This window comes from Rana temporaria, chromosome 2 (genome assembly GCF_905171775.1).
Source record: "Rana temporaria chromosome 2, aRanTem1.1, whole genome shotgun sequence".
NCBI lineage: Eukaryota > Metazoa > Chordata > Amphibia > Anura > Ranidae > Rana > Rana temporaria.
The window spans coordinates 235,576,477-235,587,735 of record NC_053490.1 but is presented as its reverse complement, the minus strand read 5'-3'; the positions used below and the strand labels follow the sequence as shown (position 1 = coordinate 235,587,735).

Here is an 11,259-nt window from a genome sequence, read left to right as displayed (position 1 = left end):
CGACATCTCTGCTTCCAACTATAGACCCAAGAGATACTGTTTGCTATTGCCTTGATATGCTTGTATATCACGTTTCTATGCGAGTATCGCCATTGCTGTTGTACTTTTATTAAAATACTTTTGGTAAAGCACAAGGTCGGTGCGCCCTCCCTACTTTTCTATATGTTTGGGTGAAAACACACCTGAGCTGGTCCCTACTCACCAGTCTATTTCCCTCCCTGTTTCACTGTGTGACTGGCCAGCACTACCAATACAACTGATATATGGATTGGCTTACTAAAGGCAAATAGTTCACTTTAGAAGGGAACTTTCCCTTGGCAAAGAGTGGCCAATCATAGAAACATCCTGTTTCCTTGGGCCTGATTGGGTGGTGGAAGGGAGCATGCAGTGGGGATACCTCCCTCCTATAGTGGGGATACCTCCCTCCTATAGTGGAGAGTGAGGCTCTGGTCAGGACAGAATAGAGCGGAGCCTGGAACGTCTAAAGGGATGCGGGGGAGGCCGGAGTGACTCGCTCCGTATAGAAGACTAGTGAAGCAGTCAGTGAGCTCCGCTCCTCCCCTCCACCTCCTCCGGTGATCTCACCAGCCCAGCCTGCGGCTCCTATGATCAGGGAAGAGAAGGGGACGCGGAGTTTGGAAAGCCCAGCAGCGGAGTGTGGAGTGGAAGGGACGCCTGTCCGGAGAGTCAGCGGGGATTGGTGTGTTGGAGGAACATTGGTGTCCGGAGCTCTGGCCGTCCCCGTCCTTTGTGTCCTTGTGGGAAGTCAGCCTGCGGCCGCCTCTCCCTCCCCAGACATCTCTCCTTCTCCAACCATGGCCAGCAGTAGCAGCAGTAATAGTACGAGCAGTGCTGGGCCCCTGACCGGGCGTCTCCCGGGGGCCCGGAGCGCCAACCCCCGCAAGGGCCGCATACTGGGCTTCATCGATGCCATCCAGGATGCTGTGGGACCCCCCAAACAGGCGGCGGCTGATAGGAGGACAGTGGAGAAGACATGGAAACTGATGGATAAAGTGGTAAGAGGGGACATGGGGGCACCCAACTTTTTTATTACCTTGTGAGGCATGGAGGAGGAAGTGCTGGGACCCCTGGAGAGGACTACAAAGGGTCCTCCACATATGGTCCTCCACACATGGTCCACCACACATGTCCTCATCACTTCTCCCCACTTCCCACACCCCAACTCTGGGGAAGTCCTCCTTCTGTACATTGGGGAACACTCACTTCTGTGCACTTCTAGGGCTCCTTCACTATTATTATTGTTGTTATTATTGTTATTATTCTTGTTCAGGGGATGGAGAGCACTTCTGGGGCTCCTTCTCTATTATTATTATTATTATTATTATTATTATTTTTTATTATTCTTGTTCAGGGGATGGAGAGCACTTCTGGGGCTCCTTCTCTATTATTATTATTATTATTATTATTATTTTTTATTATTCTTGTTCAGGGGATGGAGAGCACTTCTGGGGCTCCTTCTCTATTATTATTATTATTATTATTATTATTATTATTTTTTATTATTCTTGTTCAGGGGATGGAGAGCACTTCTGGGGCTCCTTCTCTATTATTATTATTATTATTTTTTATTATTTCTGTTCAGGGGATGGAGAGCACTTCTGGGGCTCCTTCTCTATTATTATTATTATTATTATTATTATTATTATTATTATTTTTTATTATTCTTGTTCAGGGGATGGAGAGCACTTCTGGGGCTCCTTCTCTATTATTATTATTATTATTATTATTATTATTATTATTATTATTATTATTATTCTTGTTCAGGGGATGGAGAGCACTTCTGGGGCTCCTTCTCTATTATTATTATTATTATTATTATTATTATTATTATTATTATTATTTTTTATTCTTGTTCAGGGGATGGAGAGCACTTCTGGGGCTCCTTCTCTATTATTATTATTATTATTATTATTATTATTATTATTATTATTATTATTTTTTTTTATTATTTCTGTTCAGGGGATGGAGAGCACTTCTGGGGCTCCTTCTCTATTATTATTATTATTATTATTATTATTATTATTTTTTATTCTTGTTCAGGGGATGGAGAGCACTTCTGGGGCTCCTTCTCTATTATTATTATTATTATTATTATTATTATTATTATTATTATTATTATTATTATTATTTTTTATTATTTCTGTTCAGGGGATGGAGAGCACTTCTGGGGCTCCTTCTTTATTATTACTCACTTCTGTGCAGGGGACTGTGAGCACCTACTGGGGCTCCTTCACTATTATTTGTTATTTCTCTTCAGGGGATGGAGAGCACTTCTGGGGCTCCTTCACTATTATTATTATTATTATTATTATTATTACTCACTTCTGTGCAGAGGACGGTGAGCACCTACTGGGGTTCCTTCATTATTATTTATTATTATTATTATTATTATTATTATTATTATTATTATTATTTGTTATTTCTGTTCAGGGGATGGAGAGCACTTCTGGGGCTCCTTCACTATTATTTATTATTATTATTTCTCTTCAGGGGATGGAGAGCACTTCTGGGGCTCCTTCACTATTATTATTATTATTATTATTATTATTATTATTATTATTACTCACTTCTGTGCAGGAAATGGTGAGCACTTCTAGGGCTTCTTCATTATTAATACTACTATTAAAAATAATAATAATATTCCTGTGCAGGGGATGGAGAGCCCTTCTAGGGCTTCTTCACTATTATTACTCACTTCAGTGCAGGGGATGGAAAGCACCTGTAGGGCTCCTTCACTATTATTATTACTACTACTGTTATTACTATTACTCACTTCTCTGTGCAAGGGATGGTGAGCACTTCTAGGGCTCCTTTACTATTATTATTCCTGTGCAGGGGATGAAGAGCACTTCTAGGGCTTCTTACTATTAATAATAATAATCCTGTGCAGGGGATGGAGAGCACTTTTAGGGCTTCTTACTATTAATAATAATAATCCTGTGCAGGGGATGGAGAGCACTTTTAGGGCTTCTTACTATTAATAATAATAATCCTGTGCAGGGGATGGAAAGCACTTTTAGGGCTTCTTACTATTAATAATAATAATCCTGTGCAGGGGATGGAGAGCACTTTTAGGGCTCCTTCACTATTATTACTCACTTCTGTGCAGGGGATGGAGAGCAGGTCTAGGGCTCCTTCACTATTAATACTATTATTATTCCTGTGCAGGGGATTGTGAGCACTTCTAGGGCTCCTTCACTATTATTACTCACTTCAGTGCAGGGGATGGAAAGCACCTCTACGGCTCCTTCACTATTATTATTACTACTACTGTTATTACTATTACTCACTTCTGTGCAGGGGATGGTGAGCACTTCTAGGGCTCCTTCACTATTAATATTTTTTATTACTCACTACTATGCAGGGGATGGTGATCTAGTGAAGGAGAATAATATTAATTTCTTATTATTATTACAGCTACTTAAATAGTGCCGTCATTTTACACAGCACTTTACATATATATATATATATATATATATATATAATATATATATTGTACATTCACATCAGTCCCTGCCCTTGAGCTTACAATCTAAAGTCCCCAACGCTCATTCATAGATACACATACTACACTTGCGGTAAGAATAGGTCATAGTTTTCTGCCCCCTCAAATCCCAACACGGTGGTCAGACAGGGTTGTACTTTGCATTCAAACGTTAGTCCCCCCCCCCCCCCCTTGCAGTTTTACCTCTGGATGAACCATGAGTGTGGTGGACTTTTAAAGCTCATCTCCAGGCAATTTTTGTAGAGGAGTCGTGCCCGCACTGCATAGGTCACCTGCTCATTTTTGTCTAGGGTATTGGAGAGTGGAAACTTACCTGATCTTCTGATACCCAGCATAAGACCAGTCCGGCACCCCTGCGCTCAAGTAAGGATGAGCTCAGGCGTGCTCGTAATGACATGTGCCCGTGCCCGCCAGGAAGCACAGCGCTAAACACAGGTAGTGAGAAATTTCCTGATCTGCGGCTGCATGGATCGGGAAATGTCTCACTACCTTTGATGAGCGCTGCAGAGTGTCAGCTTCCTGGTAGGCGTGGGCACGTGGTGTTGCAAACACTCCTGAGCTCTTCCTTGCACTCAAGCAGTCCACCACTGGATGGTGGGAGAGTATAAAGCCTAGTACACAAGTCGAATGCTAGGCAACATCAGCCAGTTTAATAAAAAAACAGTCAACATTCTGCCCGTATATATGGCAGCTGGGCTGGCTTCTGTCGGACAAGCATGCTGGAAAACCAGCAGCCACAACCAGCTCCTGATCAGCACTCTTGGCCAATGGCTGAGAGCGATGACCGGAGTGTTCTGATGGGGCACAATAGTTTAGTGGGGGAAATCGCTGTACTAACATATTGTTAGTACAGCAGCTCCAACCTGGGCTGTTTTTTACTAAACCGATGGTGTGTACTAGGCTTAAAGGGTCACTAAAGGAAAACATTTTTTTTGCTGAAATTACTGTTTACAGGGTATAGAGACATACAAGTTAACTGATTCCTTTTAAAAATAGATTAAATTCTATCATATAATGTGCCTCTAGTTTCACTTTCGGTTTCAAACTGGTTTCATGTTTATGTGAAGTAGAGAGAGACACAGAACAAAAACAAACAAATCCAGGGCAGTGTTTTGTTTTTAAAATGAATCTTATTGGTTCTGAGGAGTTTTAGACACACAGCTTAGACCACAGTAAGAAGCTCCCATGAGATTTTTCATAAGGAGCCAGACAACCAGGAAGTGTGGAGATCAGAGCAGAATTACAGCTACTTCAAAGCAAAAACGAACAATGAGGACATGAAACCAGTACTGCAGTAAGGTAAAGGAAGCTATTTAGCTAAAAAAAAAAAAATCTCCTTTAAGCTTTTTTTATACCCCTAGACATGACAATCAGTTATAACTGCACGGTAAAACTTTTTTTTTTTTAAGCCTGCATCGGCTTTAAGGGTTTAAACAGATGCCAACTGAACTGCCTCTCAATCACCCTCTGATCCACCCTTGTGGATCACTTTTCAGGGCCTGCTGCTAATGTAAATAAGCTCTTACTTACCTGATCCTTTGCTCATCTAGCAGACAATTCTCTCAAGCAGTGGATGTCCCCTGACATCCTTGTCTCCAGTGCAGGGATCTGGTTCCTGCATTAGTCTTAAAGACATCATAAGACCTTAAACCACTGGATTGCAGGGGCTGGTCTAGCAATTTGGATGAACCTATAAGAGTAGAAGATCAGGTAAGTCAAAGTTCTTTACCCTGGGGACATGTTAACATGCTCCCACGCCTGTAGCCTCTGCCATTACCTTTTTTTGACAGCATATGGGGGGGAAATTTCTCCCCCACTCGCTGTCACTATTTAACCACTTCAGCCCTAGGCCATATTGCTGGTCAAAGACCAGGCCACTTTTTGCGAGTTTCGCTTTAACTGACCATTCCGCGGTCGTGCGACGTGGCTCCCAAACAAAATTGGAGTCCTTTTTTTTCCCCACAAATAGAGCTTTCTTTTGGTGGTATTTGATCACCTCTGCGTTTTTTAGTTTTTGTGCTATAAACAAAAATAGAGCGACAATTTTGAAAAAAATTAATATTTTTTGCTGTAATATCCCCCCAAAAATATATTAAAAAAAAAAAAGGTTCCTCAGTTTAGGCCGATACGTATTCTTCTACATATTTTTCATAAAAAAAAAAATCGAAATAAGCGTTTGGTTTGCGCAAAAGTTTTAGCGTTTACAAAATAGGGGGTAGTTTTATGGCATTTTTATTAATATTTTTTTTTTACTAGTAATGGCGGCGATCATCGATTTTTTTTTTTTTATCGGTACTGCAACATTATGGCGGAGACTTTTGACAAATTTTTGGGACCATTGGTATTTTTATAGCGATCAGTGCTTTAAAAATGCATTGATTGCTATAAAAATGCCACTGGCAGGGAAGGGGTTAACACTAGGGGGCAGGGAAGGGGTTAAGTATGTTCCCTGGGTGTGTTCTAACTGAAGGGGGTGGGGGGGTGGACTGACTTGGGGAAATGACTGATCGCTGTTCATACATTGTATGAACAGACAATCGGGCATTTCTCCCCCTGACAGGACTGGGAGCTGTGTGTTTACACACACAGATCCCGATTCTCGCTCTGTAACGAGCGACCGTGGGTGCCCGGCGGTGATCGCAACCGCGTGTCAGCATCAGGGGCGGGCGCGCGCCCCCTATTGGCTGCTCGGCGAGATGACGTAGATCTACTTGATCTTGCCCGTAAAACTGCGGCAGGTGGTCGGCAAGCTGTTAAAGAAAGAGTTCTGTGAATGGAAAACTACAAGTACAGATGGCCTTTGTGGCTGTTGGCTTGTAGTCCTCAATGAACTACCAGGGTGCTGTTGAGTGCTCTAGTTAGGTCATTGTCTCTTCCTGTCAATACATATCTGCCTGCCCATACAAGGTACAGGCACACAGATACACTGAGAAGTCTGCAAGCGTCCTGCATGGCACCCACAATCTGCTGATCGGAGGTACATGGCTTTACAGGCTCCAAGTAAAAATAAATAATAAACGCATACGTGCATTTATTATTTAAAAAAAAAAAAAAGATGAACTTATCCCTTAAGGTATATTTACAACAGATGCAATGGGACTGCATGTATCGGCTATTCCAGTGCAGTCCCACCACCAGGACAAGTCAAAATGCCATGTCTCCTGTGTGCCCAGTTAACACCACTGTGTTGTGTATGGTGAAATAATTTACTGCGTTCAGTATTATTTTTCCAGCGCAGCACAGTGTGGGGCAATCAACCACCATGCACCATGCAGTGGTCAGTTGAACTTCGAGTTGTATGTGTGACATTTCAATAAAGTTTCTTTTTTAAAAATAAAAAAGTGAACCGTGCCATACACCAAGTCTGGCACATCATCACTGCACTGATCTGGGTGGACAACGCGTTATTATACCACAGCAGCTGGTGTGAATGTACTCTTGCCCAGTCCCCTAGACAGAAAGGAGCACTTAACCCTTCATTATACAGCCCCACTGCAAGGGAGGACTGTTAGTTTTTCTGGAGTTCAGCTTTACACTTGTAATACGTTTCTAAGCCTGGCAGTCTTGCGTGCCAATTGGAATTTCTCCTAACTATCAGATTCATGATAAGCAGAATCTTGTTCAGCATGTGATGACACATTTTGAAAAAAGTTAGTGTATCTAAACCCAAAACTTGATAGTATGGCAGCTTACCAGTCTTTCAGCCCTGGTTCACACTGATGTGATTTATGTATGCGTTCTAGAACACATAGAATCGCATGACAGGTGAAATAATATGATTTTTTTTGGTGGCCATTCACATATACGCAGCAATGCATTTTTAAAATGGGTCCTGCGCTTGTTTGGTTTGATGCGATTTTTATCTCTCAATAGAGCCGCATAGGTGTTCAGAGATTAAGTGATTCCAGTGCGATTTCCGAGGAGAAAAAAAATCACAGCTGTAACCAAATCGCACTGAAACCACACTGGGCTTTTTTTCTTGAAATTGAATTAAAACTCATTTTTCAAATTGCACTGAATAAGTATGAACCTAAGCTCAATGTGGTGGCTGCATTCGTTTTCTTTGTTATACTTTTTTTTCCTTTTTATTTTACCCTGGTAGTCCTGCCATCAACGCACTTCCTCTTCTGGGGTGACCATTGTACTGAGCATTACTGTCCCCCTAAGACAGAGAACTACATTACACCTCCCTATCTTCTCTACAGCTGTGTTGGTGTTTTGTAGCTCATGTAGATAGCAGGGAACAATGCTAACAACTTCCCGTGCTCTCCGCTTGTGGGCTGTTATCAGCTTTCAAGATTACTGTTAGATGAACGGCTATTTATTTCTTGATGAACTAATAACTCTTGGTATATTTTACAGACCATTAGGGAGCAAATAAGGTAAATGTACTGTTAGGGTTTACATATAGAGTAAGTGTTGGGTAACTTCTGAAATGGGCCAATAAGCTGCAAAGTGTGGGTGGCTGATATGCTTGTCAGCTTGGAATAATAGGAAGTGGGCACTGCTGTACCTAGCTAGGATGCAGGAACTAGAAGCGTCCTACGTTCACTATATACCGTACATATTACTGATTTGTTTTCTCCATTGATCATACAATCCAGGGTACTGTACTATTCTTGGAGCTAAAACACTGGGCATGTGACTCATTGACCTACTTATACTGTATGCCAAACATTGCAGGGTATTAGACCTACTTGGATTGTTCCAAGTACATTAAAGACCAACCACTTGATTTGAGTTCTTTTATTGTGTGTATGGATGAAATTGTAAATGATTGTGCTATGCTGATACATTGTAAACGTTTGGGAAACGTAACCTCTGCAGCACATGTACCTTTTGACAGTTAGGTGTTTGTGTTCATTTTTAGGAACTGAAAGCAAACTTTTGTTTCTCGTTATAACTGTAGCTGGTGTTCTGTTGGGCATCCGATATGACAAGCACAAAAATGTTTCTCGTACAATACGATGCAATTTCCATTTTAATCGGTACAGCTGTTGTTCAAAAATACACAAGGACACCTTACATTACTTTCAAATGCATTTTTCTGTCGTACGAGAATTTTGGTCACTTTGGTAAACTTTTTATTTTCGATCTGCATGCAAAAAAACAAAAACAGATGATTGTTCATCCGATATTCTCATTGTGTGTACAAGGCATTAAAGTCACCATACACATTACAATCTGGACTGTACAAACAACTTTTTGGTTTACCTACCTAAACTATCCAATCAATCAATCTGTATCCAGTTAGGCATGCACTTGTACAACATAGTAGAGCTGAAGGCGATTGTACAGTGTGTGGTGAGATTTCTAATGGGCATAGGCCGGCAGATGTTTCTCTGGAAGACATCTGCGGTTTGTTTTTTTTGTAGGAATTTGCAATGGCTAATCATGTAACTCATTGGTCATACTTAAGTATATGCCTGCTTTTTTGATGAACAAAAGGAAGGTCATTCAGGTCCACCCAGTTGGAAGCCTCCGTGAGTGATGGCAAGATCTTTTTTATAAGAAGCAATGATGGATTATGACAAGGGCAGAACAGGCAGATGCCCTGAGCTGCTGACTTGAGGGGCCCCATAGGGCTGCTGGCTAATTGCAGCACTGAATAATTATCATTGTGTAGTTGTGTGTGGAGGAAATACAGCTGTTCCCACACCCGCAACTAAAATGCGCTACTTTGTGTCAGACGTGCGGAGATGCCAGTAATTCTTAATGGCACCCCTAAAGCATCTCAACCGGCAGCATATTTGCAGCAACCACAGGGAAATTGCATGGTGCCCACGTATTAAAATGTTGCAAGTTTTTTTTTTTGGCATGAAACATGAATGGGCTGAGGTGCCAGCCCAGACGCAGGCCGCAAACCTGGACAAGTGTGAACCTATGGTTATATATGTATACGCTGTATGCCGGTTTTTGTCTATCTTCATTGGCTGGTGCAGGATGACTCCACTTCTGCACATGCACAGGAGTCTATAACCCTGGCACACAGGTGATGTAAGCTGAGCTGCTGGGTAAAGGCGGTGAACAGGCAGGTAGGTGTAGTTAATTGTAGAAGAGACTGCAAAACTTTGGTTTTACATTAAGTCTTGTTTATGGCAAGTCCTTTTGTGCTCTGCAAGACTGAGTGTTCAACAATATTAAAAATTCCTTTGTTGCTTTTAATTGGGGTTCCTGTTTAGATTATCACATGATTCTACCCAATGCTTATGCACACTCCATGTACCTGGAAGCTTTGCTTTGATATTCTTTACCGTCATCACATGATCCGATTCAAACTTCAAATACGATAATCCAAATCCTGCAGAAATGTTTAACAAACCCATGTCAGGAGCAAACCACACTGACCCTGTACCCTGCATGATCCAATTAAGCTTGTGGGGGGCCCACTGTAGGGTTCATTTTAGGTGGTCAAATAATTGCATGTTTACAACTGCTGTCTTGTCTGTGGGTAGTCGTATACATTTTCTCCACTGGAACGCCTGTTGTATATAAAGAGTTTATATATAGAGTAGTTGCTATTTATTATGATGGTGTTTGAAAATAGAATGGCTGTACTTGAAACTAAGTGGAAATGTTTCCATGAACAATTAGTTCCTGTAGTTCTTTTCCCTGACATCTGCAGTGCAGGTAAGGTACATTTTGAACTCCAGAGAAAGTAAAAATCCTTGCTTGCAACGGGGCTGCCCCAGTGATGCGAGGGTTAAATTGTTTAGGTCTAGGGTACATGAATGCAGTTTCATTTAGGGCTGGTTCACACCAGATGTGGTGGGACTGCATTGGGCAGCTATTCCAGCGCATGAACAAAGAAAAATGCCTGGTCTCCTATGTGCCCGGTTCAGTGGTGTGCTGAAAAAAAAGTTCTGCATGCAGCCTGGCAAATTGACCTTTTATGAGATGTGTGAGAAGTCTAAATGACATCTCAATACAGTTTGTTTAAACTGAAACAGTGTGGTCCAGGCTGTAAGTCCATGCAGGCTCCCTTACCCTCCGCCTGTCACAGGACACCGAAGGACAGTCTGCCGTCAGAGTATGGGGGGGGGGGGGGGGATAAACCAGAGCCCTGGTTCCCGGGGGAGCGGAGCATCTGGTAAGTACGTGTTTTTGTGTGGCCCTTGCCTAGACGTAAATAAGCATTTATTCTTTACAGTGCAGGGGCAGCCCTAGTTTCCCCTCTGTAAAATTAAACTGGGAATAGGGAGGAATTGGATGGGCATTTCCAGTGTGGTCCTTTTTTTCATGCTGTCTCTCTAGGTGCTAGAAGATCCCCACTCTGCACACAGTACAACCCCTTTCAAGGTAAAGCACTGTATTTCCATGGGGTGCTGACTTGAAATTCTGATGGTAGGGAACACATGCACACATGGATGGGGCACACACAGTATAGATGGAAAATTGGCTGATTCAGCAGGGACTGGACGAATTCTGATCTGTGTGTAGACCTGGTTTGACAGAAGCCGATTGTTCGCATGGCTTTTGTTAAATAGTCCTGCTGGAAAACTTCCTTTTAGACTAGGTTTACACTGGTGCACTGTGGGGAACGACATGCCATGCGGACAGGAATCGCACCACATTCCTGTTGAAATCACATGTGATTCTTTGCAGTGCAATTTGAACCCATTAATTTTTTTGTATGGCTCAAATTGCACCCTTTTTTTGCCACGCTGGATTTTCATCGCATAGGTGTTTACACCCATGCGATCCGAAACTGGCAATCGCACTGCATTGTGCAA

At 42.2% G+C, this 11,259-nt stretch overlaps 1 protein-coding gene across 3 annotated transcripts in view; it reads left to right on the top strand.

Annotated features, from left to right (window-relative positions):
• Positions 1 to 432: 432 nt before the first annotated feature.
• CBLB (Cbl proto-oncogene B) overlaps positions 433 to 11,259 on the top strand; it is a 241,730-nt gene continuing 230,903 nt past the window's right edge. For 2 of the 3 annotated variants that reach the window (XM_040336633.1, XM_040336631.1), the window contains exon 1: positions 434 to 1,016. In XM_040336633.1, coding sequence (XP_040192567.1) covers positions 606 to 1,016 — 411 coding nt within the window. In that variant the 5' untranslated portion in view covers positions 434 to 605. Of the gene's footprint in view, positions 1,017 to 11,259 lie in introns of all 3 variants that reach the window. The other variant, XM_040336632.1, reaches the window with a different exon arrangement.